Source organism: Molothrus ater, chromosome 15 (genome assembly GCF_012460135.2).
Source record: "Molothrus ater isolate BHLD 08-10-18 breed brown headed cowbird chromosome 15, BPBGC_Mater_1.1, whole genome shotgun sequence".
NCBI classification, from domain to species: domain Eukaryota; kingdom Metazoa; phylum Chordata; class Aves; order Passeriformes; family Icteridae; genus Molothrus; species Molothrus ater.
The window spans coordinates 3,497,323-3,524,704 of NC_050492.2; the positions used below are offsets into that span (position 1 = coordinate 3,497,323).

General features: G+C 58.3%; 3 protein-coding genes across 3 annotated transcripts; all 3 read left to right on the forward strand.

Moving 5' to 3' along the window:
- Window positions 1-7,331: 7,331 nt before the first annotated feature.
- On the forward strand, window positions 7,332-13,877 carry STING1 (stimulator of interferon response cGAMP interactor 1). Its single transcript, XM_036391754.2, has 7 exons — window positions 7,332-7,484; window positions 7,704-8,021; window positions 8,611-8,788; window positions 9,612-9,720; window positions 9,878-10,116; window positions 11,863-12,049; window positions 13,423-13,877. Exons 2-7 carry the CDS (start codon window positions 7,783-7,785, stop codon window positions 13,614-13,616), a joined length of 1,146 nt encoding a protein of 381 aa, XP_036247647.1. The 5' UTR covers window positions 7,332-7,484; window positions 7,704-7,782; the 3' UTR covers window positions 13,617-13,877.
- Window positions 13,878-18,889: 5,012 nt separating this feature from the next.
- On the forward strand, window positions 18,890-19,973 carry SLC35A4 (solute carrier family 35 member A4). The gene is made up of 3 exons (XM_036391983.2): window positions 18,890-18,918; window positions 19,065-19,163; window positions 19,327-19,973. The coding sequence occupies exons 1-3, from the start codon at window positions 18,904-18,906 to the stop codon at window positions 19,522-19,524; spliced, it is 312 nt and encodes a 103-aa protein (XP_036247876.1). The 5' UTR covers window positions 18,890-18,903; the 3' UTR covers window positions 19,525-19,973.
- A 70-nt stretch (window positions 19,974-20,043) lies between these two features.
- LOC118692271 (probable UDP-sugar transporter protein SLC35A4) lies at window positions 20,044-21,835 on the forward strand. Its single transcript, XM_036391981.2, has one exon. The coding sequence runs from the start codon at window positions 20,046-20,048 to the stop codon at window positions 20,991-20,993; it is 948 nt and encodes a 315-aa protein (XP_036247874.1). The 5' UTR covers window positions 20,044-20,045; the 3' UTR covers window positions 20,994-21,835.
- The last annotated feature ends 5,547 nt before the right edge of the window (window positions 21,836-27,382 follow it).

Sequence of the window (27,382 nt, forward strand, 5' to 3'; positions counted from 1 at the left end):
TGCCCCTTGTGGAGCCGCCCGGCCCCAGCGCGGAGGCGCCCAGGCCCTGTCCTGGGCAGGCCGGGAGCGCACTTGGGGCAGGCAGAGCCCTCTTGGAGCACTTGAGGGGCCGCAGCCGTGATTGGCTTGTCCTGATGGAGCTTGTGGGCCTTGGGTGGCCCTGGGAAGCACAACTCACGTTAAATGGCACTGAAACACCGCTGGTGACACTGTCCCTGCTCCTTCCTGTGCCCAGGTGGGGTTGAGGGTCCCTGGGGCTGCCTCTGGGCCATGGTGTGCTGTTCTCATGCTGACTTTGCTGCCAGCCTTCTGTGAGACTTGAGCATTTCTGGAGGCTGTAACACAGGGTGTATTTTGAATTAATTTCTTCTCCCTCCACATTTGTTACAGAGAAAATAAACCAAAAATTCATAAAAATGGCTCTCTGGGTGGGTTTGGTTGTTTTTTGTTTGGTTGGGGGTTTTTGGGGTTTTTTTTTGTTTTTTGTTTTTTTGTTTTTTTCAATTACTTTGGTTCATTTTGTGGCTTCTTGTTCTTTTCTTTCGCTTTTCTTTCTTTCCTTTTCATTTTGGGCATTCCTTGATTGCCAAATTCCAGACAAGCCAGCACAGCTCATTGATCTGATGACAAGGCAACACACCCTTCATCCTGGCCACAGCACTGGGAAGGCTCAAACACTAATCCCAAGCAGTCCTGGCTCCTAAAGCCAATACTGGGTTGGGGTAAACATGCTTTTCTTCCAGCATTTTCTGCTTTCCTTTCTTTATGGCCCAGCCAATGCCTCATCCCCATCACTGGAAGTGAATCCCAGATTCCTTTTATGGGAGATGCTCCTGTGGTCCCTGAGGGCAGCACAGCCCCTGGCTCACACCTGGCTGGGCAAACATCGTGGCTGGGGCCGTGTTCCAGGGCACAACAGGCTTCTCACCCCTTGGGAACATCTCTGGAACCTTTTCCTGTTTCTGAGGCAGTTTTCCAAGTCAGCCAAGATGAAAGTAACCTTTTTCTAGCATTCACAGGGGAAGTGTTGGATTCTGTCCCCAGGAGGAGATAGAAAAGGGGTTTGGTTGTGGTTCTGATACCAGGGATAATGAAGACCTGCTGTTTGCTGCCAGCTGGATGCAAACTGCTCCACCAGATAAGATATGGAAGCAGGAAAGTCATTTTCATCATGGTTTTTCACAAGGTAACAGCCAAGACGTCCAGGAATGGCATTTCACAGAATCTCAGAGTCTCAGACTGGCTTGGATTGGATGAGATCCTAAAGATCATCCCAGTCCCACCCCCTGCCTGGGGCAGGGACACCTTCCTCTGTCCCAGGGTGCTCCCAGCCCTGCCCAGCCTGGCCTGGGACACTGCCAGGGATCCAGGGGCAGCCCCAGCTTTTCACAGCCCCCCTCACAGCATTTGAGGAGTTTCCACCTGCAGCTTCCTCTCTTCTGTCTCCCAGGGCCAGAGCTGCTCCTGCAGCCCCTGTGGGTGTGACTGTCCCTATCCTGGGGACACTGCTGTGCCTGAGCTCCAAAGGGAGCTGCTGAGGGATCTGCTGTCTGCACCTGCCAGCACCATCCCATGCCAACATCTCCTGCTCCCAAACACCCAAGCATCACTGCAGGAGTTCTCTGAGCTCTGCCTTGTCCTCAGGTGGCTCCTGTCTCTATGTGCCTTTCCTTCACCAAATCCCTCTCATAGGCTCTGCAGGGTCAAGTTGCAGTTCTGTATTAGGGGAAAAAACTCCTGAAGGGCTTAGGGAAAGGTACAAGGATTTAATGGAATAGAAACTTCCCAGCCAAGCTGGTTAAATCTAGTTATTCCAGGCTTTGATAACTTATGAGGCCTTGGTTAGAGGGTGCAAAAAAGTCACTCTAAAGGAGGAGAGACACAACTAGAAAAGGAGAAACTTCCAATGTTGGACAAGATTCAAAGAAAAGTGAAAACTCCCAGAGAAAAAGGACCAGGAGCAGCCTCTGTCCCAAAGGTGCTTTGGCCAGCAGTACCATCCCAGTCATGGAATCATGGAATGGTTTGGGTTGGAAGGGACTGGAGGCTCATCCTGTTCCAATGCCAGCCTGTGACAGCTCCAAAATGAGTAAAAATGTTTTTTCCACCCAATATGTAAGTGGGGAATCAGTGCCACAGGACCCTGCAAGTGCTGGCAGCTGACAGAAATCACAGATTGGTCCACTGACATCTATTAAATTCAAACTCTCTTTCTCCTGGGAAGGTTCTGGTGCTCCAAAAGAAGGCAGAACCTCAGTGGGTGAGGGGTGTGCAGCACTCAGAGCAGCAGGGATGGAGGGAGGCTCCATTCTGCCACCAGGACTTGAAACTCATCATTGCTGAGGGCTCCAGGCTGGGGTCAGGCTGAGGCAAAGCAGCTCCCAGGCTGGGCACATCCCTGGGAAAGGCTGCACATCCCTGGAAAAGGCTGCACATCCCTGGGAAGGCAAAGGCAGCACATCCCTGGGAAAGGCAGCACATCCCTGGGAAGGCAGCACATCCCTGGGAAGGCTGCACATCCCTGGGAAAGGCAGCACATCCCTGGGAAAGGCTGCACATCCCTGGGAAGGCTGCACATCCCTGGGAAGGCAAAGGCAGCACATCCCTGGGAAAGGCAGCACATCCCTGGGAAGGCAAAGGCAGCACATCCCTGGGAAAGGCAGCACATCCCTGGGAAAGGCTGCACATCCCTGGGAAGGCAAAGGCAGCACATCCCTGGGAAAGGCAGCACATCCCTGGGAAGGCTGCACATCCCTGGGAAAGGCAGCACATCCCTGGGAAGGCAAAGGCAGCACATCCCTGGGAAGGCAGTACATCCCTGGGAAAGGCAGCACATCCCTGGGAAAGGCTGCACATCCCTGGGAAGGCTGCACATCCCTGGGAAGGCAAAGGCAGCACATCCCTGGGAAAGGCAGCACATCCCTGGGAAGGCAAAGGCAGCACATCCCTGGGAAAGGCAGCACATCCCTGGGAAAGGCTGCACATCCCTGGGAAGGCAAAGGCAGCACATCCCTGGGAAAGGCAGCACATCCCTGGGAAGGCAGTACATCCCTGGGAAAGGCTGCACATCCCTGGAAAAGGCTGCACATCCCTGGGAAGGCAAAGGCAGCACATCCCTGGGAAGGCAGCACATCCCTGGGAAAGGCAGCACATCCCTGGGAAGGCAGCACATCCCTATGTGAGCTCTGTGAGCCAAGGTCAGGGTCCTGCAGAATCTGGAGGCCAAGGGGGAAATTCCCAAATCCTCCCTGGCCCCCTTGGCTGCCCCCTCCTTTGTCCCACAGCTGAATGCTGGGACAAGAAGGTTGTCCAACGAGCATTTGGACAATGCTCTCAGACACTGGGTGGGATTCCTGGGGCTGTCAGGAGTTGGGCTTGATCATCTTTGTGGGTCCCTTCCAATTCAGGACACTCCATGATTCTGTGGAAGTGCTTGGCTCAATGAATGAGAAACAATGGATGCTTAGGAGGTCCAGGAAACTTCAGAAGCTTCTTCTGCTGCTACCAGATCTCCTGCAGCACACGGTGGCTCCTCACTGCACCAGAAAGTCTGGCCTGGTTCACACAGCCCAAGGCCACACAGAATATTGCAGAGCACTTTATTTTTGCTATTTTGTGTCAGTAAAGCAGCCCTGTCACTTGGGACCTCTGAGGGACACTGCTGGTGCAACTGCAGCACTAAAAACACCGACTGCAGCACTTTTAGTCAAGGGACCAAAGCCACTTTTGACACCAGCCTGGCACTGGAACCCCATCCCTGCAGGTATCCCCAGGGAAAGCTGTCACTGGGCAGCCTGCCCTCAGCATGAAGCCAGCAGCTCTACCTGCTTCCCCAGACAATGGAAAACAAGGGAATTAAAGGAAGGAAGTGCTGCTGCCATGCCCATCCTGCAGCAGAGCCAGCTCTGTCACACTGCTGCTGCTGCCTGCTCACAGCCCTTCACCCAGGGGGTGCCAGGGAGAACACCCTGCTCCTGGCCTGCCTTTTGGCTGGGGACATGCCACAGGTATCCAGCCTCTACTGGGGGCAGGTCTGGGCACCACAATATGAGAAACAGCATCCAAAGAGGGACACGAGTATGGTGAAGGGTCCCCAGGAGCAGCTGAGGGCACTTGGCCTCTCCAGCTGGAGCACAGGACACTGAGGTCAGACCTCCCCAGGGGCTACAGCTCCGATCTCTGCTCCCTGGGACCAGGGACAGCACTCAGGGTAATGGCTGGACCAGTGTTAGGGGGATTTAGTGTGGATATCAGGAAAAGGTTCTTCCCCAGAGGGTGGTGGAACACTGGCCAGGCTCCCCAGGGAATGGTCCCAGCCCCAGGGCTGCCAGAGCTCCAGGAGTGTTTGGACAACGCTCTCAGGGATGGGATGGGATTGTTGGGGTGTCTGTGCAGGGCCAGGAGTTGGACTGGATGGTCCTTGTGGGTCCCTTCCAGCCCAGGATATTCCAGGACTCCTTGGTTCTCCTGATCTCAGCAAGGTCTGCAGTGTGTGTGGGTTGCTGTGGACAGAGTTGATTTCTGTGCCCCACTCTGCCTCACACAGGTGTCAGCACCAGCCTGGTTGAGGGTACCATGGTGCTGGTCCACAGAGGTGCCTTGTGGGGTTTTTTATGCATCTAAAATCTTCCAGCATCATCTGTGACTTCTTGTTCCCTGTGCTTGAGAGAATAACAGCAAACAGGGACAGAGAGAATGTCAACCAAGACACGATGTGGAAAAGCAAATTGTTGGCCAGAGGAAGGCCAGGGAGGACAATGGGGGCAGTTTCAATCCTGCCACTTCTCGTTGGCTGTGCAGAGGCACTGGGTGGCACTGGGCTCTCTGTTCCCAGGCAAGCTCACATGTTCCAGGTGTCCACAGGAGGCCACAGAGATGTTTTGAGGGCTGGGGCCCCTCGGCTCTGGAGCCAGGCTGGGAGAGCTGGGAGTGCTCAGCCTGGAGAAGAGAAGGCTCCAGGGAGAGCTCAGAGCCCCTGCCAGTGCCTGAATGGGCTCCAAGCGGAGACTTTGGAGAAGGGCCTGGAGTGACAGCACAAGGGGAAATTACTTCCTACTGCCAGAGATCAGTGTTGGATGGGATATTGGGAAGAAATTCTTCCCTGTGAAGGTGGTGAGGCCCTGGCACGGGCTGCCCAGAGAAGCTGTGGCTGCCCCATCCCTGGAAGTGTCCAAGGCCAGGTTGGATGGGGCTTGGAGCAAGCTGATCTATGGAAAGTTGTCCTTGCTCATGGCACGTGTTGGAAATGAGATGAACTTTAAGGTCCATTTCCACCCCAACCATTTCATGGTTCCAAAATTCTTTGACAGCTCATTCCTGGAGTTTAGACTCACCTCTTGGACCGGAACCACAGCTCTGCTCTGAACAGAAGTGAGACAGAAATACTGCAGGTGTTGGTGTGCTGAGGGTAGAACTGAAAGCCAGGCCAGGCTTTGAGGGCAGGAGAGCTACCAACTGCTTGGGGACCTGCAAGAAGATGGCTGGGGAGCCAGGCAGCCCATCCACCACACTGAAGAGCCAAGCAGAGCAGGTCAGTGAAGCCTGGCTGGAAAGGGACAAGCTTTATCCCAGCGCTGGAGAAGGAAGAGGTTCACTTGATGCTTTAGCCAGCCTTTGTGGTGATGGAGCAAACACCATGTTGGCTGTACCCACAGGCCCTCCCAGGGCTGGGACATTGGCCAAATGGTTTGCTGGGGTTTCTAAGGTACCACCCAAACAAGCAGCTCCCTGCCAGCCCTTCCTCCCCCTCTCTGGGTTTGAGGAAGCTGGAGCTGTGTCCACAGAAGGGCAGCAGAGCACAGGTCTGAGGAGAAGCAGCTGAGGGAGCTTGGGGGGCTCAGCCTGCAGAAAAGGGGACTCGGGGGGACCTTCTCTCTCCACAGCTCCCTGACAGGAGGGTGCAGCCAGGTGGGGGGTGGGCTCTGCTCCCAGGGAACAAAGGACAAGACAAAGAGAAATGGCCTCAAGCCAGCACTACTAGAGAAACTTTATGCTGTGAAAATTTCTTCACCCAAAAGGGCTGTCAAGCACTGGCCCAGGCTGCCCAGGGCAATGGTGGAGTCTCCATCCCTGGAGGGATTTAAAAGACTTGGGGACATGGGTTAGTGGTGGACTTGGCAGTTCTGGGGAAATAGTTGGACTTGCTGGTCTCAAGGGTCTCTTCCAACCTAAATAATTCTTTAATTCTATGATTTTCATTAAATGTGAACCGTGGGCATGTCTGAATCAAGGTCCTTGTGCTGTAAGCCTGTGACAGCCTCCAGAGACCCTGGCAATGTGGGTCTGTGGGACTGTCAGGGTCTCCTGGAACCCAGGGGCATTCCTGGCCAGAAAGCAATGGGACCCTGAGTGTGTTCTGGACTGTCACTCCCTTTCCCAGCCTGTATCTACCTACTATGGCTCCACAGAGGCCATGGGTGACCATGCTGAGGGCTTTGCTGAAGTGAAAGTTCTCCCCTCATCCCTACAGCCAGTTTTCTTGCCATTCCAGGTAGTTGGGTCCTTCAGATGTGATGTCAAATCCCTGATGGCTGTTCCTGTCCCATCCTTCAGGTGTTTGGCAGGGATTTCTGGGAGGATTTGTTCCATCACTTTCCAGGGTCAGAGCATTGAGCAGGCTGTAGTTCACCTCCTCAAAGCTGGGTGTGAGATTTCCTTGTCCCACTCTCCAGGAACCTCCTGATTGCTACAACATTCCAAAGACATCAGAAAGGAACCTTGCCAGGGCATCATCCATCTCCATCAGCATCCTTGAGTGCATCCCACCTGCTCCTATGGGCTTGTGTATGTGTCCCCTAATCCATGTTCTTCCAGGATGGAAATACCTCTCCACTGCTTGGAACAAGGAACTGGAAGTCTTGAGGACCTCACTGGCCACCAAGAGCCTGGCTGCAGGAAGCCCCTGCTGTGTTGCCAGCACTCTTGGGCACTGCTTCCCAGCCTGGCATCTCCTGGAAATATGTGGGGTGGGAGCATCCAGGACTCTGTGAGTCACCTTCTGCTAGACAGAAGTCGAGTCTGTTTTGCCCCTGGCAATCTGCTGAGCTGAATCAATGCAATCTGAAATCTGCCCTTGAAGATGAGATCTCAATAAATTCTGGTTTCCTTCCTCATTCCAGTTCCCCTCAGACCATGTCCTGGCAGCCTTGGGGCTTTCCAGGATGTGCAAGCTCATGGATATCGAAACTTGGTACGGCCACCAGTGCCTGTAATTCCTGCAGGTTGAGATATCTCATGGATGCCCTGTGTGGGAGAGCTCTGGCACTCTACAGGCTGCCCGCTGCTGCCAGAGCTTCTTTCATTTTCACTTTTCTGCGCGCTTTTCTGTGCAGCTCCACCCGCGCTCCAGAAGCCCGTCCGTGGCAGAGACTCCGGCTGTGTGTCCGCAGCAGCCTCTGGAAGAAGCCCCAGCTGCCCAGGCGGGAGCGCAGAGCTCGGGAGCCGCAGCGCAGGAATCCCGCGGCTGGCGGCTGGAAACTGCGCCGGTGAGTGCGGCCAGAGCAGTGGCTGCGGAGCAGGGCGGGCTGGCACCGTCTGGGAGCGGGGTGACCAGGCAGGCCGTGTCCTGCCGAGCCCCTCTGGGCACAGGGGACAGCCCTAAGGCGGGAAGCGCAGGGCAGCCTCCCCAAAGAGTTGCGCGCTTTGGGATGCTCAGTGAGCGCTGGGCGCCCGCATCCCTGATCTGCTCTTATCCGCTCCCACAGTGCTGCCGCGGGTGCTGAGGACGAGCTGCTGCTCTGGGAGCCGGGGACAAGCTGCTGCTGACCCCCCTGGCCGCCGCACATGGCCCGGGAGCCGCGGCGGCCGCGCTGTGCCCCGCTGATCCCGCGGGCCCGCGGCGGGCGGGCGCAGCGCGCCGGGTTCGTGCTGCTGGGGCTCTGTGCCGGGGCTCTGCTCCTGGCCGGGCAGCCCCTCGTGCCCACCGCCCGCAGCCTCGCCTTCCACTTCGCCACCCTGCAGACCGGGGAGCTGCTGAAGGGCGCCTGCTACCTGGCCGAGGAGATCTTCCACCTGGACTCCAGGTGAGCCAGCGGGGCTGGCTGCCTGCCTGCGGCGCTCCTGGGACCACCCTGGACAGGGCATTGCACCCTCGGGATGTGGTGGGGTTTGCTCCTGGTCTCTGTGCCCACACGTGCCCTCCGTGGCAATGATGTGCTGTGCCCAGCAGCACATGCTGCCCTCTGTCAGCCTCCTGTCCCTCTCATCCCTTGCTCCCTTTCCCACCTGCCCAGTTCTCCCAGTTGTCCATGGATCTCTCCTCTCCTCTCCTCTCCTCTCCTCTCCTCTCCTCTCCTTGTGCCCTTTCCCTGGGGAACAGACCTTGTCCTCCAGCCTTTCCCCAGCACCCAGTGCTGGAGGGCAGGGGGCTGTTGTCTCCCTTTGCTGTCCAAGGTGACATTCCACCTGCTCCCTCTGAGTCCCACGGGTGCTCCAAGACACCCAAACCCTCTCCTGCCTGGGGGCACTGGGGTGTGGTGGGCAAGGTCCCACACAACTCTGTAGTGCTCTGGAAGGTTGGTGGCCCCCAGGAGATGGGAGCAGCCCCAGCCATGGCTGCTGAGGGTGGGTAGGTGGCCACCAGCCTGACTCCTGTCTCCCCCTCCCACCCAGGCACCATGGCAGCTTCTGGAGGGCCCTGAGCTCCTGCTTCCCCCCACACTGGCACGGGCCCATGCTGCTCGTCTGTGGCTCAGCCTACGTGGCTCTCTTTGGTGATGGGCAGCAACTTGGCCTCCACCTCATCCTGGCCAGTCTGTGCCAGCTCCTCATCCTTGCTCTGGGGCTCCGGGTAAGGTTCCCACACCCCCAGCCTGGCTGGCTGCCTGGGGAACCCTTCAGCCCTGAGCAGCCATGGGGGCAAGTAGCCAGCTCTGCATGGCCTCTGCATGTTCAGCCCATCCAGAGTCAGCCTGGCAGGAGGAGCACTCTCAGCTCAGCCCTGCAGAGCTGATCTCCCTGGCCCTGTGCTGCCAGGAGTGTTGGCATTAGGAGGGCAAGGCTGCCTCCTAATGAGCACAACCATCCCAGGGGATGGCAAGGCACAAAAAACAGGGGTATCTTACATCTGCCAGTCAAGCTGGTGCTTGAGGGAAAAGCAGAGTCTGTGTGTTCTCAATTCTCAGTGTGGTGTGGGAGCAGAGCCAAGCCCCAGGTGCCTCTGCAGCAGTGGGAGGGCTCTGCTGTGCCCCAGCAGTGCTGGAAGGGTCACACAGGCTGCAGAAGGTGCCTCTATCAGGTGCCTGTGGGACAGCACACCCATCTCCAGCCAAATGCACACACAGAGCTGGCAGAGGCCATTGGGAATCCCACCCTCAGGCACTGGGGTGTCTCCTCTCCCATGCTGGAAGCACAGGGCAGATGCACAAGTTGCAGTGGGACACAGGATCCCAGTGGAAGGTGCAGCCAGGGAAATGCCTGGCTCACTCCAGCCCCAGTTCCCTCCTCTGTGGGGGCTGTGGGGGCTCTGCCCTGCATGGTGGGGGAAAGGGCTGGTGGGGTTGTTCACTCTCCAGATCTCTTTGGAGTTCTCCAATTCTGTGGAGAACTGACTGTTGCAGAAGGGCCCAGGTGGCAGCTGTCATCACCTGGTCTGTGTGTCCTTCCCTCCACAGAAGCCCTCAGCAGTGGAGATGTCTGAGATGTCCGAGAGGTCCAAGCAGAACGTTGCTCATGGGCTTGCCTGGTCCTTTTATGTTGGGTACCTAAAAATAGTCCTGCCACGTACGTAGCTGTTTCCCTGCATTCCCATGCCCACAGATAGAAATAGCTCCTAATAACAATCCTCCCACTTTTACAGTGTTAGCAGGGAAATGGGGAGCAAGGCAGAATGCAGCTGTACTCACACCAGGCACCTCTGCCTGATGCTCTCTTCCACCAGGGATGAAAAAGTCCATGGAGGAATTCAGCAGAGCCAATCCCAACCTGCCAGCGTGCAGGAAGACCTGGAAGCTCCACATCTTGGTCCCTCTGAGCTGTGATATCTACGATGACCTGGAGAAAGCTGATAGCAAGATCCAATATGTGACAGACCTCACTGAAACCACCCTGGCCCGAGCTGGCATCAAAAAGAGGGTCTACAAACACAGCCTCTATGCAATCACAGATGAAGAAAACCAGGTATGCTGATAGCAGCATTGGGAGCATCATCCCAAAAGCTTTGTTGGCCCCAGAAGTGGCCCTAAGGACAGGAGACTGTCACCTCTCCTCTTAGATACTTCCAGGCTTCCATGAGATGGAAAGATCCCATTCCTGTACCCCCTCCTGCTGGCTGCCTCCCCCCAGGCTCAGCTGCAGGGATGGTGGGGCTGGCTTAACCCTCCTGGAGCTGAGTGAAGTCCAGAAAACAGGAGAAAACTGAGCAGAAAAAAGCAGATGTGGGCTACAGAGCATCACTTCCCATAGGATGAATGTTTCCTTGTGTGGTGAAGAGGTGCTCCAAGATGTCTGTGTGAGTCATTATTTGACTCTCTCCTTTCCCCCAGTCACCCTTTTCTAGGCTGGTGAGCCCTAAATCTCTCCAGCTCACATTGCATTCATCTCCTCCCACATCTCAGGGCAGACTGGCCCCTGTCCCTTCCCCCTGGAGGAGGGAACACCCTGGTGCTGTGCATGGAGGCATTGGCAGAGCTCTGCTCCTCACCTGGGTGCCCTGCTTTGCCCTTTGGCAGAGGCTGAGCTCTGAGCTGCAGTTTTTAAAGCCCAGTCTGCAGGGACACCGAGCCTCTGTGCCCTGCTCCTGAGGGAAGCACAGTCAGCCACGGGTTTTTCCTGCTGTGCTGCACACCCTGATGCTGTGTTCCTTCTGCCAGGCTCCTGCTGAGTCACTCTGCTCCCTGGGAGCTCCAGTAATATTTGCCCCTCAGCTTCCTGCCCATTCCCTCACAGTGAGCAGGGCCCACGGAAGGCACCTGCCCCAGGGCAGTAACTGCCTGCCAAGGCTGAGAACTTCCTGCTTCTCTGCATTCACCTGGGATCACATCCCTCTTCCTTCTAATTCACTCCATTAAACTTTCCAGTTTACCCAGTGTAAGATTTACTGGGAACACCACTCCTCCTTGGCATGTTTATGGCTTTATCAGATTTCTCTGGGATTCTTTGCTCAGCCTCCTTCCAGATGTGCCTCCACCTTTTCAGTGTTTATGCTCTGCCCTCCAGCTCTCTGTTAGGATGCTCAGACTTAGAATAATGGAATCACAAATTATGCTGGGTTGGAAGAGACCAACAAAGATTATCAAATCCAATGCCTGGGCCTGCACAGACACCCCAACAATCCCCACCTGTGCCTGGGAGCATTGTCCAAGAGCTCCTGGAGGTCTGGCAGCTTTGGGGCTGGGACCATTCCCTGTTCAGTGCCCCCCTGTACCCTCTGGGGGAAAAAACCTTTTCCTGAAATCCAGCCTAACCCTGCCCTGACACAGCTCCAGCCATTCCCTGGGTCTGTCACTGGTCACAGAGAGCAAAGATTGGTGCTGTCCCTCCACTTTCCTTTGTATAGCAGAAAGCCACTAAGAGGGTGTGATCACAGGGAAGGGATGTCTCCCTAGGGGACCAGATTCCATGGGGAAGATCACCCTCCAGGCTGCTCTTGGGAGCACTGACAAGCCAGTGGCTGCCTGCCATAGGCAAAGGCAGCTCCCTGAGCCCACCTGGCAGAGGGGACACCTGGACCTGTCAGGCCAGCTGCTCTTTCCTGCTCTGCACAGGGGAACACTGGGGCCAGACCCAGTATCCCTGTCCCAGTGTTCCCAGTGCAAGGCAGGCCAAGGAGCTGAGAGGTCCTGAGTGCTGTGCCCAGTGCCAGGGTCTCCCAGCAGCCCTTTGCCAGTCCTCCTGTCCCCATGTCTTGTCCTCCCACCCCTGCAGCTCTGGCACTGTGCTGTGGAATATGCCACCCCACTGCAGACCCTGTATGCCATGTCCCAGGATGAGTGTGCTGCCTTCAGCCGGGAGGAGCGCCTGGAGCAGGCCAAGCTTTTCTACAGGACCTTGGAGGAGATCCTGAGAGGCTCCAAGGAGTGTGCAGATACATACAGGCTCATTGCCTACGAGGGTGAGTGAGGGGAAAGGGGCTGGGGTGCCCAGGACTGTCCTGTGCTCTTGTAGCCCCGAGTGACCTGGATCAGTGTCTGTGCAGGGCTCAGCTGATGTCCCCAGCCAGGGGGCCATGGTGGCCCCTGCCACCATGGGAGGAAGGGAGGGGCTACATTCCCCCATGAAACAGGAATGTCATTGAGCATGGCATCCCTGGCTGGGTGAGGGAGGGCATTGTCCCACTCTGCTCTGGGCTGGGGCAGCCTCACCTTGAGCCCTGGGGCAGGTCTGGGCACCACGATATGAGAAAGATCTAAAGCTGTTAGGGAGTGTCCAAAAGAGGGACATGGGGGTGGTGAAGGGCCCAGAGGGGCCACATGAGGAGCTGCTGAGGGCACTTGGCCTGTCCAGCTGGAGCACAGGACACTGAGGTCAGACCTCACTGGAGGCTGCAGCTCCTCCTGAGGGGCAGCTCCAATCTCTTCTCCCTGGGACCAAGGACAGGACCCAAGGGAACAGCTGGAACTGTGCCAGGGGGATTTAGTGTGGATATCAGGAAAAGGTTCTTCCCCTAGAGGGTAGTCAGGCACTGACCAGGCTCCCCAGGGAATGGTCCCAGCCCCAGGACTGCCAGAGCTCCAGGAGTGTTTGAACAAACTCTGGGACATGGGGTCTGTGCAGGGCCAGGAGTTGGACTGGATGATCCTTGTGGATCTCTTCCAGCTCAGGGTATTCCATGATTCCATAATTCTAAGGACTTCTTGCTGTGGCTCTGAGGAGCAGGGAAGGTGGTGGCAGCACTGGTTGTCCCAGCTGAAGCCCCCAAGGGGACCTGAGACAAGCTGCCTGCTGCAAGCATTGAGTATAGCAGCAGGATCCAGGGCAAGCAGCCGCTCCCCTCACTGTTGGTGTTCCTGGAAGAAGTTGCTGGGGCTGTCACGCCCTCCCCAGCAGAGGGATGAGTGTGTGCTGGCTCGGTGCCATTCCTGCTGACAGGGGATGGGAGGGAGCGAGGCTTTTCCTCATTCCCATCATCTTTTCATCTCCCATCTCCTCTCCACCAGATGAAATCAGCATCTTGCTTTAATGAATGTCGTTTTTTTCAGAGGAAACTCTCCCTGATGGGGAGAAGCATTTCCATGCAGCAAGGCAGTTCCCATCACAAGCACTACCAGGAATCCAGCACATAGTGCCTGTAATTTTACACTCCTCCCCTCACTTTGTGTTTGAACTTTTCCCCTCTGCCAGGCACAAAGTGGGAAGTAAAAGCTGTATTTTGCCTGTGCAGGAAATAATGCATATTTGGGAGCATCTCACAGAGACTTTGCTCCCTGCCCAGAGCTCTGCCTCAGGACAACCAGCAAAGGAAGGTTTGTCTTTCTTCTGTTCCAGAGCCAGAAGAAGCAGGGACCCACTTTTTGTCCAGAGAGATCGTGTGGCACTTGCGGCAGGAGCACCATGAGGAGATTGCTGTGCTGGACCAGAGCCCCCCGCCCAGCCCATCCACGGCCCTGGACTCATCAGAGCTCAACCTGCAGATCAGTGTGTCAGACCTGCCCCAGCCCCTGCGCACTGATGGCTTCTGACACAGCCCCTCACTGCCCCTGGGGGCTTGGCTCATCCTTCCCCAGCCCCCTTCCTCCTGGAGCACGTGCTACCCATGGCTGCAACCCCCAGCTCCCATCCAAACCTCCTGTGCACCACGGTTACTGGAGCAGCTGACTCAGCCCACAGCCCTGTGACATGCTTCCCATTTTCTTTGTTATGTACAGCTCTGATGTTCTTCTGTGGGTGTATTGTTTTTTTATCTGTTTTAATTTGTGTCATATAAAGCACTTTTCTCTCTGGGACAAGTTGCAGTATCCTAAATTTTGGACACAATGTGCAGTCTGCCCCATGTGGGATGGGAAAAGGTTTGTCCCTCAGATGGTGGTTGGGCACTGAACAGGGAATGGTCATGGCTCTAATGCTGCCAGAGCTCCAGGAGCACTTGGGTGATGCTGTCAGGGACAGGGTGGGATTGTGGGGTGTCTTTGCAGGGCCAGGAGATGGCCTGGATGATCCTTGTGGGTCCCTTCCAGCCCAGGATATTCCACGATTCTGTGGTGTTGGATGGGGCTTTGGAAATGCCAGCCACAAGTGTGCCTGTGTGTGCTGGGACAAACACAGCCAGCCCCCGTGGCCAGACTGATGGGGCAGTTCTGCAGGCACAGGGAGCCTGTGCAGGACTTGCAGGGGAGCCTCCAGCCTGACCAAAAGTGTTGGTGGCAGAGCAGGCTCACCCAGGATGGGGAGATGCTGGGCAGGCACAGGCTGGAGCTGACACAACAGCCTTGCTCCTGCCCTGGGCTGCCCAGCTCCTTTGGAATCACAGAACCCTGGAATCACCAAGGCTGGAAAGGCCATCCAAGGTCATCAAATCCAGCCATTAACCCAGCACTGCCAAGGCCACCACTAACCCTGTGTCCCCAGCTGCCACATCCATGTGTTTTTTAGTATTTCCAGGGGACAGGGACTGTCCTGCACAGCCCATTCCAAAGCCTGACAACGTTTTCAGTGAATAAATTCTTCCTGATGTGCAAACTGAACCTCCCCTGGGGCAGTTTGAGGCCTTTTCCTCTGGTGCTGTGCCTTGTTTTCTGGGAGCAGAGCCCCACCTGGCTGTTAAGGAGTTGTAGAGAGGGAAATGGTGCTACCTCAGCCTCCTTTTCTCCAGGCTGAGCCCCCCCTCAGCTGCTCCTCATCTTGTGCTCCAGACCTTTTCCCAGCTCCATTCTCTGGACATGCTGCAGCCCCTCAATGTCTTTCTTGTTGAGAGGGGCCCAGAACTTGACACAGAATTCCAGGCGCCTCACCTGGGCTGTATATGTAGGACTCCACTTTTCATGTATGGGGGAGAACATGGTGGGAGATCTCTCCCCAGCTCCAGCCCAGTGAGCTTTCAGGAGAGATTTGGCTGCATGTTGGTCCTGCTGGGACTGGAATTGGAACCCATTTCAGGATGCAGTAAAACCTTAATCTGCAGCCTAATCTCTGGGTACTGCATCTGTGCAAAAATGGCAAAAACGACAGATGAAAGGGCTGTGAAGGGAGGGTTGGGACGGCAAAGGCCACTGCACAGAGGCAGCTGGTTTGCAGAGGTATCAGAAATCTTTGGTGAGGCCTCCAGGATGTGCCAAGTGCCTGGTGCTGGACTGACTGGACAGGGAGGACAGCGGGTGAGGGACCTGGTAGAGGGCAAGGAGCTGACTGGGGGTCTGGCCCTGGGGTGTGGGCAGGACATGGGTCCTGGTCACCTGAGCAGCGTTCCCAAGGGCACAGAGGTGCTGTGGGCACCTGCTGAGATGCAAGGGAAATGTGTCAGGGTCACAACATGGGAACAGCCAGCAGCAGCTGAGTGAGCAGCAAAGCCACTGCAGCCCCCCAGGGTTCACACCTTCAAACCCCTCCTTGTGGGGCACAGCTCCGTGTGCTCCTTGATGCCCTGCTCCCTCCTCACATGGAAGCTTCTTATCTCGCCCATCACTGCAGCCAGGCTGGGCTGGAGATGCTGATAAGCTCAGGCCATATTAGAAGGGGACAGGTTGAAAGGCAGGCACAAGCCCAGAGGAAATCTGACAGCACAACCTTGTTCCAGCAGCAGCCGTGCTGCCAGCCAAAGGCTCAGCTCAAGGGCACAGCCAGGGCCAAGGTGAAAGCCTTTGCTGGCAGCAGGAACTGGAGGCAGGGCTGGATCAGAGGCAGGAAAATCAAACCTCAGAAGTGGCAGCTTGCTGCTAAGCTGGCAAACACAGGATAACCAGTTTCCCCTTGAGTTCTCCAACAGCACAAATAGCTCAGTTTTAGTGCTAATCACAGCATCCCACAGCAGGTCTGACTCAGACTCAGGGCTCTCAGCTTGGAGACAGACCCATCCTGGTCCATGGGGAGCAGCAGTGCCACCACACCTCAGTAAGGGGAGCTGAGTGGCTCCAGGGGCCACCACAGTCCAGCAGGTCCCAGGTGCAGCAGGGAGGGAGGTTCACAGCCAGGATCCTGCTGAGCAAGGCACAGAATGGCTGCATCCTCCCTCCAGCCAGGGCTGGGGCCAGGCTCAGCTTAGACACAGCAGGGACAGGGCTTCTCCCAGCCCTCCCTCGCATCCCAGCTGGTTTCCCACCAGAAATCCCAGGAGCCAGCAGCAGTGACCCATCCGTGCTGCCCCACACAGCACAGAGCCTTAGTGTGTGACCTGGGGGCGCTGAGAGCTGAGCTCCCTCACAGGCCCTCTGAGGGCAGGTGCTCAGCTCCCACCACCACCTAGAAAAACTCATTTTCAAAGGATCCCAGAATGGGTTGGGTTGGAAGGGATCATTTCATTCCACCCCTGCCATGGCAAGGACACCTTCCACCATCCCAGGCTGCTCCAAGCCCCATCCAGCCTGGCCTGGGACACTTCCAGGGATGCAGGGGCAGCCACAGCTTCTCTGAGCACCCTGTGCCAGGGCCTCACCACCCTCACAGGGAACAATTCCCTCTCAGCAGCCAATATAAACCTCCTCTCTGCCATGTTGTCCTGCAGCTGGTGAGGATGGCCATGGGTTCACCTCTCTGGAGGTGACAGCAGTGACTGATCACAGGGCTCTACTGCCCTCACATGTTTTTTACCAACACCCAAATTTTCTAAGTCAGCCTTGCACTAAGTGGCATTTTTCAAGTATTGTGACTGTGTTCCAAGAAAGGCCCTTGCATTCACTCATATAGATTTTATTTTATTTTGTTTTATTTTATTTCATCCTTTCATTTCATTTCATTTATTTTCATCCTTTCACGAAGTAAAAATCCTGCTTGAAAAGCAGCTGGTTTGAAGTGGCTGAGGAAAATGTCAGGTTCACGAAATCCACACCTGCCTCTGGGTAAAGTTTGGAATCCTGCAAAGCAAGGAAACAGCAGCTCAGCCTTCAGCAATGGTTGGATTTAAACTGGCTATTAATATTAATAACAATATTAATGCTTCTTCTTTGGGCTGCACCTGCCACTGCCTCCCAAGTCCCTTCCTTTCCTTTTCCCAGTGCTCAGGGGGAGCAGTGTAACATACACTGGGAATGTATCTAAATTAACTTGGAGAGCAGCAGCCTCACAGCCCAGAAGGCTTCACGGAGCTGCCTCCGTGCTGGCGTAGCACCCACGAGAGTATCACACACATAACCCCCAGCACCACAGGCTTTAATTAAATTGTGCCAAGCCCCTGAAACCAACATTCCCCACAGTTGCTCAGTCGTGCCTGCGGTTCTGCAGGGCCTGTTTTCCAAGCTGGAAGTGCTGCAGCCGAGGTTTCACTCGTACCTTCAGCAGCTGTGTCAGCTGGAGCGTGGCCCCAGCACAGCTCTGTGGGGCTCTGGGCTCACACCAGAGGTGCAACAGCCCCAGGTTGTGTCAGGAACTGGATATTGAGCAGAAGTTCTTCACTGAAAGGGTCGAGCACTGTGCCAGGGACTGGATATTTGAGGAGAAGTTCTTCACTGAGAGGCTCGAGTGTCACCCTGATTTTTTAAGATTTTCTAAGCCTTCTGATGTTTACATTCTTGTTACGAACTTTCTCACACACTTCCTGTAAATAACTTATTGTTTTGAATTCTTTTACGGAGGAGGAGAAATTTGATGGACTGTTGGTTTGTCCAGTGTCATTGGAGAGGTGGCACTGTCACCCTCCAATCCACTGTCACTTTTGGAAAACTATAAATGTTGGAGTCAGAAAATAAACTTCCCTTTTCTTCACCTTGAGAGCAGCGCTGTGTGCGCTCGTGTTGTTTCATGTCCTATAGTGACAGTTGAGCACTGTGCCAGGGTGCCAGGGACTGGATATTGAGAAGTTCTTCACTGAAAGGTGGTGGAGCAGGGTGACAGGGTGCCCAGGCCGTGCTGGAGTCACTGATCCTGAAGTGCTCCAAACACCTCTGGGTGTGGCTCATGGGAGCTGGCAGCTTTTTAATGATTTTTTGGATTTGGCAGGGCTGCGTTGTTGGTTGGATTGGATGATCACAGAATCGTCTGGGTTGGAAAAGAATTCCAAAGTCATTTTTGTTCTTTCCTTATTCTGTTATTTCTGGGAGGGTATGTGGAAATTCCTCCCTGGAGCTGAGGAGTGCCCATCAGAGGGACTCCCACAGGCACTGAGATTGGTGAAAAGCATCAATGTCTGTTCAGTAATCACTTTACTACCAAAATATAATTTACTATCAATATTGCTTCAAAAATATTGCACTCCTCTAGTAGCTAGAGCTACCTACACTGTAAAGAATTCTGAATAAGATTTTTTTAGTGCAATCCTTACAATCATTAATTTAAATATTTTATTTGTAGAAATATTTTTGTGTTGCCCTCCTTAATCCCGAAGGACAAAGTCAGAAAAAGGCTCAGTTGCAGAGCTTTAGACATAAACCACTGGCCAAGCCTGGGACTGGACCAGACTCCTCACAGAGGAACAGCCCAGGGAAACTGCAGAGCTTGGGATCCCCATCCATGCTGCCCCCAAGGGCGACACGGTGGCTGGGTCCTGGAGCCCTGACGGCGCTGAGGGGCGGCCATGAGCCCTGTCAGCCTAGCCCGGAGGTGCCGGTGCCCGGCGGGGCCGGTGTGGGGCCGGTACCGCACCGAGACCGGGCCGCGCCTCAAGAGCCAACACCGCCCCCCCCAAGATGGCGCCGGCCAGGCGGCGTGAGGGAGCGGGGGGCTGCCACGTGACTCCGCTCCGACCAATCAGCGCCGGGTGCCGCCTCCGTGGAGGGAAGGGGCGCGCGGGAGGAGTCGCTGACCCCATAACAACCAATCAGCGGCGGATGTGTCACGTGCCTCCCCTCCAGCCAATCAGCGGCGGGCGGCGGCGGCGCCAAGATGGCGGACGATAAGGTGAGCGCGCAGGGTCGGGGCTGAGGGGCCGCCGGGGCCGCGGGGAGGCCGCGGGGAGGCCGCGGGGAGGCCGCGGGGAGGCCGCGGGGAGGCCGCGGTTCCTCCCGCGGGACGGAGGGCGGCAATCACCTCCGTGTTTCCCGCAGGACTCGCTGCCTAAGCTGAAGGACCTCGCCTTCCTGAAGGGGCAGCTGGAGAGCCTTCAGCGCAGGGTGGAGGACGAGGTGCAGGCCGGCGTGGGGCAGGTAACGTGCGGACTGAGGGCGGGCCCGCCGCCCCCTCTGAGAGGGACTGGTGGGGGGAAAAGTAAATCCCAGGGTAAAAACAACCCACAGCTCACCCCTCGGGCATGTCCTGTGTCGCCCCCTCCCCGATCCTGCCCGGTGCCTCACTGCGCTCTCCCCTCAGGACGGATCGCTGCTGGCATCGCCCTTTCTCAAAGGTTTCCTGGCGGGATACCTGGTGGCCAAGCTCCGCTTCTCCGCCGTCCTGGGCTTCGTGGCTGGCACCTGCACCGGGATTTACGCCGCCCAGAACTATGCCGTGCCCAACGTTGAGAAGACGATTCGGGACTATGTGAATTCACTGAAAAAAGGTCGAGACTAGCGAGGAGGAGCCCGGAGGCAGCGGGACTGCAGGAACCGTGCTCCTTAGGTAGCAGGCACAGAGCACCCTAGGGCTCTGGGAGGCACATAACCTGCACCCTTCTTTTCCCTGGAAAAGGGTTTTTCACCACACCACTGCCACACATCAGGGGGCTGGTGATGGGTGTTTGTTGGGCATCATGGCAGCAGTGATCACTGCACTAACCCACAGCAGCTTGAGAGCACTGAGGGGCTGCCAGCTGCCTTTTCCCCTTACCTGTCCCTGTGGACTGAGGGAATGCTGTGCCCACTCACCTGTGTGCCCTGGCAATGTGCTTTGTGTGGCTTCTCAGGAAGGCTTGTAGTTCTCCTCCTAACCAGAGACAACACCCTGCTCACCTGCTGCATCACCAGTGTTGCAGGGAACATCCTGCTTGAATCAGGCTCATTAAATTCTTGGTATTTGGTCTCTTCCGTGTTGCAGGGTGAGAGTCTGTGTGGCCTCTCTGCTGACAGCAGCTCACTCCCTGGCTCTCACCCGCGATGGGGATGTTTGGGAACGCTGCTGGCTCTGCCAACAGGCTGCTCCACAGGGGGCTGTGGGCACTGATGCTGCTGCTCTCTGTGGCCATCTACGGCTCCCACGCCCCCCTCCTGACCCTGTGCAAGGTGGACGGGGCCATCCCCTTCAGTTCCACGTCCGTGGTGGTGCTGGTGGAGCTGACCAAGCTGCTGCTGTCGGTGCTGTCCCTGCTGCCGGGGCCGCGGGAGCCGCTGCCGGCGGCGCTGTCCTGGCGTCACGCCGCGCCCTTCGCCCTCTCCGCCCTGCTCTACGCTGCCAACAACAACCTGGTGGTGCACATGCAGCTCTTCATGGACCCCAGCACCTTCCAGGTGCTCAGTAACCTGAAGATCGTCAGCACGGCGCTGCTCTACAGCCTCCTGCTGCGGCGGCGCCTGGGCCTGCGCCGCTGGCTGGCCCTGCTGCTGCTGCTGGCTGCCGGTGTCACCTACAGCTGCGGGGGGCTGCGGGGACACGGGGACCCCCCAGGGACGCGCCTGCACGTCACCCCCGTGGGGCTGCTGCTGCTCTCTGTGTACTGCCTCATCTCCGGCCTCTCTGCCGTCTACACCGAAGCCATCCTGAAAAGCCAGGAGCTGCCCCTCGGCCTCCAGAACATGTTCCTGTACTTCTTTGGGGTGCTGCTCAACCTGATGGGCTCCGTGTGGACTGGTATGGAGGGCGGGTTCCTGGAGGGCTTCTCCCCGTGGGTGCTGCTGGTCGTGCTCAGCCAGGCTCTGAATGGTCTCATCATGTCCGTGGTGATGAAGCACAGCAGCAACATCACCAGGCTCTTCATCATCTCCTGCTCCATCCTGGTCAATGCTCTCCTCTCTGTTGCCCTCTTCAACCTGCAGCTCACTCTCCTCTTCTTCGTGGCCGTGGCGTGCATTGGCCTGGCTGTGCACCTGTACTATGGAGTCACATAGTCACTGCCTTCCTCCCACGTGTCTGGGCAGCCCCAGCCCTTCCTCAGGGCTGGAATCATTCCTGGTGCACGGCACCAAGGATCCCTCAAGGAATGCTGAGGGGAGAGCACCCTGTCCCTGCTTCCACAGGGAAGCTGCCCTGCTCCAGTCCAGCCAGGCTCTGTACCATGGGGCTCCCATGGGATCAGGCATGCCCAGTCTTTGGGGGGTCCTGAACCCCTTGTGCATGTCTCATAGTCTCAAGATGTGCCATGGGAGGTTCAGGTTGGACCTTAGGGGTGATTTCTTCACAGAAGGGGTGATGAAACATTGGAAGGGGCTGCCCAGTGAGGTGGTGCAGTCACCATCACTGGAGGTGTTTCAGGACTGGGCACTTAAAGCCATGGTGTAGGTGACAGGGTGATGTTGGGTTACAGGTTTGACTCCATGATCCCAGAGGTCTTTTCCCACATAAATGATTCTGGGACTCTGTGTCCCTTGTCCTCAAGCTGCTTCCCCACACCACAGTGGCCTGGGAATACCCTGGCTGTACCTCCTGCCAGCCCAGCATGGGACTGGTGCTGTTTCAGCTCCCATGGATGCTGCTTGATCCCTGCCATTCCTGGTGCTGCTTCCCTGGGCCTCTCCCACCTCCACGGTTTTCCAGGCTAGCCCTGCCTGGAGCCCTGCTGTCCTCAGGCCTCATTTCCCCTTCCTGGGCACAGTGTCTCTGCAGAGCAGCCAGGGACTGGGGCATGTGGGAACCTTCACCTGCTCCCCAAAAGGGGGCTGCCCCCCAACTTTGTACCAAGTTTCTGGCAGGCAGAGGCCACCCAGGGTATTAAAGCTGCGGTTCAACAGCATCTGTGTGTCTGTCCTGTGTCTGCCTGCCCTGAGGGATGGTGGCTGTGCCCCTGGGACAGGTTTGGGGACCAGGGTGTGTCTGAGCCTGACAACATTCACAGCTGAGGGGCACCCACTTTATTCTGGGGCTGGCAGCCCTCCCAGCAGGCTGAGCTGTGCTCCCTCCCACAGGCAGGTTCCCAGCACAGAGCAGGCTTTCCCTCGGGAACACAGCCAGAGGTCTGGGATAACTCCTGTGCCTGGGGCTGCCCAGTCTCCTGGCATGGCTGGTGGCTCGGAGCAGGGACCCAGTGCTGCCAGGCCAGCTGTCCCCACGCCCGTGGCTCAGGGGGTCTGTGAGGTGGCACCGGCCATGCCTGCCCGTGGGGTGTCCCGCAGGCGCTGGTTGTGCTCGGCGAGTTCCCGCAGCGCCTCCTGCAGCAGCTCCCGGTGCCGGCGCTCCAGGGCCGCCCGCTGCTCCTCCGCCAGGCGCTGCTGGTCCCGGAGCACCTGCAGATGCCCGGGGCGGTCTGGCACAGCCCTGCACAGCCAGGAGAGGTGTCCCCAGCCCTGCCTGCCCACCTGCAGCAGGTGCTGTCTGCAGCCCCGCATCTCCTGGCGGTGGTTGAGGAGCAGGGCCTCCAGCTCCCACTCGGCCGCCTCCCGCTCCCGCAGTGCTGCCTCCAGGCTCAGGCCCAGCGCGGTCACCTCCCGCTGCCAGCGCTCTGTGTCCCACTGTGGGGACAGGGACACGGCCAGGGCACCTCCGGGGTGTCCCTGCTTCCTTGGGCTGCACTTGGTGACAGTGCCAGGGGAGGAGAGGCAGGAGCTCGCAGTGCTGGGCTCTGCCTGTGCTCACCTCCCTGCTGTGCTCCCGGGCTGGCACAGAGCCGGCCCTGAGCTCTCGCTGCAGCTGCCGGCAGTGCTGAGCCCGCAGCCGCTGCCGCTGCGCCCTGGCCAGGGCGTGCTGCACCTCCAGGGATGGGCATGGCTGGCACTGGCTCCCTGCCTGCAGGAGAGCACAGCGGGCTGGCACTCGCTCCCTGCCTGCAGGAGAGCACAGCGGGCTCAGGTGACACCAGGAGCCAGTGCTGGCAGCAGAGCTGGCCCTGCACAGGAACCCTGTGGGCTCCCACTCACGCTGTCACACCCGGGCCGTGGCTGTGACACTTTGCTCTGGGATGGCTCCTCCAGCAGCCCCTGCCCTGCACTGGCCAGAGCTCGGCTGTCCCCTCCCTGGCTTCTGCTGTCAGCCCGTCCTGCAGTGTGGGGCCAGGGGAGGAGGATGAGTGTGACATGGGGGACTGAAGAAGGATGTTCAGATGGAGAGTGAGGCCTTTCCCACCGTGTACAGCCATGCTCTGTGCCCACATGTCCTCCACCCATTTGCGGGATGCGCGCCTGGCCCCACCCTCCGGCTCTGCTGGCTCCAGGGGTGTCTGGGTCCCAGGCTGCTGGCCTGGAGCTGCATTCCCTGCAGAAACCTGCTCCTGTCAGAGAAGGAGATATTACAGAGACACAGCTGGGATTCAGGGCTTTTCCTGCACCTGACTGTCCCTGGCTGAGGGGGCCTGGCCTGATCTCTGCCCACCTCGGCGCTGGGCTGGTGCATCTCACTTGTCCCAAGCACCTTGGCCTGCTTTTTCTCCCACCTTTGACTCTTCAGCACCTGAAAAAGGGGAACTTACTGGGATGTTTCAGTCCTCCAGGTCTGGTGTGGCTCATCTCACCCCCGTGGCAGCTTTAGCCCTGCCCTCAGTGCTGGACAAGGGCCTTGACACCAGGATGGGTCAGGAGCCTGCACCTTACCCAGCCCAGGGAACGAGTTCCATGCCAGTCCCGTGGATCCAGGGGCATTCCCCACCTGCAGCTCCCTCAGTGCTCTCCTCAGCTGGGCCACAGCTCTCCTCTGCTCAGGGTGGCCAGGCCCAGCCAGCAGCTCCATGCGCAGCCCTTGGATCTCCCTCCGGCGCGCCGCAATCTCCTCCTCGGGGTCCCAGAGTGTGGCAGAGATGGTCTTGGCCAGCTGCTTCACCCTCTCAGCCAGTCCCAGAGCTCCCAGGATCTCCTCTCTGGAGGTGTCTGGGAGAACAGCAAGCTCTGGGCAGGGGCCATGGGGACCCCCAGCACGGGGGTGTGATGGAGATGAGCGGAGCTGTGTCCAGCTTCCAGTGACTGCAGGTGTCCCCTCCCTGGGCAGCAGCAGGGACTGAGTGCCAGGTGTGGGGCAGGATGGGGGGAATCCTCAGGGAGGGGACATCCAGAATGTGTCCCAGTCCCAGGGGCTACCTGGCAGTGACACACACAGCAGCAGGAAGGTCAGGCTGTTCCCCTCCAGCAGCCGCTCCACGATCCAGGGCAGGCAGACAGCTCCAGGTTCCCTGCACGTGGGGAGAGACACCCAGGAGAGGGCTGGCTCTTACTGTGCCAGGCAGGGACCCAAGCATGGGGTGGCCCCACATATCCCCAAGCCCATGTCCCCAGGGAGCAGTGACACCCCCTTGGCTCCCACTGGGGTGTCCCTCCTGCTTCACCCACAGGGATGGAATTCCCTGGCCCTCAGCAGGCACAGGGAGTGCTGGAGGGGGAGCAGAGCTCAGCCCTGCACGTACAGCCTGGGGCAGGGCCCGCTGGCCCCTGGGGACAGCAGGATCCTGAGGGCCGAGCGCTGGCGCCTGCCACCCCCCAGCTCCCGCTCCACGGTGAGAGTGAAGAGGCTGCCAGCCCTGGGGAGAGAGGGGCTGGTGTGGGACTGGGGCTGCAGCAGAGCCAGCCCCAGCACCCCATGGCCCAGCCCTTCCCAACCTGTGGGATCTGGGCCAAATCCCTCACCCCTGCACAGCTGAGTGCCTGTCTGTGAGGGAATGCTGAGCACACCCCTGGAACAGGGCTGGGAGGGCACCCAGCCCCCTGGCATAGGCGCTGATGGCAGCCTGGGCATTGGACACAGCCACTTCTGTCACCTCCTCCACCATCCTGGAAGCAGAGGGAGACAGGACCAAGCAGGGAGGGTCACACCCACGCCCTGCTCTCTCTGAGGAACACCCCTGGCCATGCTGAGGCTGGGCACCCTGCTCCCTGCCCAGCCCACCCTGATGGGGGGGTGCCAGCCCCCAGGAGCCATGCTCAGCCCTGGGGCATCAGGTACCTACAGGCCCAGGGGTGCCACATCCACCACCTGCAGGGCTCGGCCGTCAGGATGGAGCAGGTCCCAGGCTTTGTTCTGGGTGCTGACCTGGAATGAGGGGGCTGCATCAGGCAGGGGGCAGGAAAAGGGAGCTGCTGGCATCCCACACTCACCAGGGGCCTGCAGTGCTTGTGGCTATGCACAGGTGAGGGTTGAGAAAGGCTCATTTTGGGGCAACTCCCAGCTTTCCCAGCCCTGGCACCAGGGAAGGGCAGGGCCCTGGGAACGCCCGAGCCCTGTGTGGAGCTTATCAGACCCCTGGCAGCATCCCAGGGCCAAAGGGCAGGAGCTGGCATCACTCCTGTGCCAGTCAAGGCCACACTGGAGCAGTGACTGGCCCAGACAGCCCAGCTGTGGTGGGAGCAGGAAGGGGTTAGAGGGTAATCCTGGTCCCACCATGCTGCTGGAGCCCAGGAGGTGCTCCATGGGAAGTCCTGGAAAGAGGTGAGAACACCTGGGATCCAAAGGTCCCCAATCCCTGGTCACCCTCTGGATGAGGGGACTGGATGCCAGCACGGGGCAAGATGTGCTCTTGGCACAGCAGGGTCTGGGCAGCAGCAGAGAGGGAATGGGACCCTCATGCCAGGCCATCCTGCCCTGCTCCTGCCCTACCTGCACCAGGCTGACCATCTGCAGGCTCTGAGTGTCATCCCCCAAGGCCTCCAGCTCTTGGAAGACGGTGTCAATCACCTGTGGACAAGCTGGGAGCTGCTGGTTCCCAGACCCATGGCTGGGTCTCAGCCCTGCCCCGGTGGGACTGGGGTCTGCTGGGTGATCCAGGAGCCCAGCACTGCACGGTTGTGCTGTCCCCTCTCCCTGTCAACTGTCCCCTGTGCCCTCACCTGCCAGATGACACTCTGGAAGGGCAGCTGTGTCCCAGGGCCATGGGGGTCCCACAGCAGCAGGGACACGCTGTAGCCAAGGGGAACCAGGGCCAGCTGGGGCCTTGCCAGCTCCAGGACCTTCTCCTGTAGGAGAGACACATCCAGCATGGCACAGCCATGGCATGGCCAGCATGGCACAGCATGGCACAGCATGGCATGGCCAGCATGGCACAGCATGGCACAGCATGGCATGGCCAGCATGGTGCAGATGTCCCTGGCCCATGTGGCTGGGGTTGGGGTACAGGGAAGGACTTGGGGCTCAGGGTACCTGTCCTGCATCCATGTGGAAAACCCCATCGACAGTCAGGGAGCTCTGCTGTGCAAGGTGGGGGATAATGTTCAGCTTTCCCCTGCCCCAGCATGACCAGGGCAGGGCAGAGGAGGGACTGGGCACGCTGGGAGGAGATGGCAGGGGTGGCACAGAGGGCCTGGCACGGGCAGGGCTGAGGAGAGACTCCCTCCCCTCCCTGGCCCTCTGGGAACCCCCAGGAGTCCCTACAAGGGAGGGGCCCATAGGGTGTAGGGCAGGGTCAGCCCAGGACCTCAGCTCCCATCAGGGGTGTCCCAGGGGGTGGCACAGAGCCCTGCTCCCTCCTGGTCCCCCAGGGACCCTCGTGCCCTGGCTGTCCCTGCCTGCAGCTCTCACCTGGGGCTCCTTCCCAGCCAGGAGGAGCTGTAGGGGGTCCTTGCTGCCATCCACCCAGCCTTCTCCTGGCCCTGCAAACACCGAGTGTGCCATGGGGTGCCATGGGGTGCCATGGGGTGCCATGGTGTGCAGGGTCACCGCCCCATCCCAGCCCTGTCCTGCACCCCCTGCACCTGGAGCCACATCCCAGGGCTTCAGCTCTCACATCCCAGGGCTTCAGCTCCCACATCTCAGGGCTTCCCCTTCCACATCCCAGGGCTTCCCCTCTCACATCCCAGGGCTTCACCTCATTCCTGAGGCCTCCTGAGCCCTCAGAGCCACCAGGATGGGGAGGACACCCTGTCCCTGTCAGCACTGCGCACACCAGCTTGGTCCCAGTGCCAGCACAGCTGTGGTGCCGGCCTGTCCCTTGTTCCCTGGTGTCCCAGTGCCAGCACAGCTGTGGTGCCGGCCTGTCCCTTGTTCCCTGGTGTCCAGGTGAGGGCTCTGGGGTGCCCTGAGCTCTACCTGCTGCCTGCTGCAGTCCCAGGGCTGCTCGCACGCTGACGTCCTGCTCAGCCTGCAGGCACAGAGGGGAAGGAGCCACGCACTCAGCAGCAGCAGGAGCTGGAGGAGAGCCCTGGCAGGTCCCTGCAAGCCAAGCTGGGCTGTCCCCCAGCACAGCACTCACCTGCTCCATGGGCAGTGTGGCAGCAGTGCCCCTGAGCTGCTGTCTGCCAGGGCAGGGATGGTGTTACCTGGGGATTTGGTTCTCCTGCATTATTGATGGATGTGGGCAGAGCCAGAGCAGCCTGGAGACACCTTGCTCCAGGGACTGAGTCCTGATTTCTCCTTCCTCATCCATCAGCAG

Excerpts from the sequence above, each read along its gene's own strand:
- STING1 (XM_036391754.2), top strand. The coding sequence starts at position 7,783 with ATGGCCCGGGAGCCGCGGCGGCCGCGCTGTGCCCCGCTGATCCCGCGG. Across the intron at positions 10,117-11,862 it reads TCACAGATGAAGAAAACCAG|CTCTGGCACTGTGCTGTGGA; the intron begins GTATGCTGATAG and ends CCACCCCTGCAG. Across the intron at positions 12,050-13,422 it reads CAGGCTCATTGCCTACGAGG|AGCCAGAAGAAGCAGGGACC; the intron begins GTGAGTGAGGGG and ends CTTCTGTTCCAG.
- SLC35A4 (XM_036391983.2), top strand. Across the intron at positions 19,164-19,326 it reads TGCAGGCCGGCGTGGGGCAG|GACGGATCGCTGCTGGCATC; the intron begins GTAACGTGCGGA and ends CTCTCCCCTCAG.
- LOC118692271 (XM_036391981.2), top strand. The coding sequence starts at position 20,046 with ATGGGGATGTTTGGGAACGCTGCTGGCTCTGCCAACAGGCTGCTCCAC.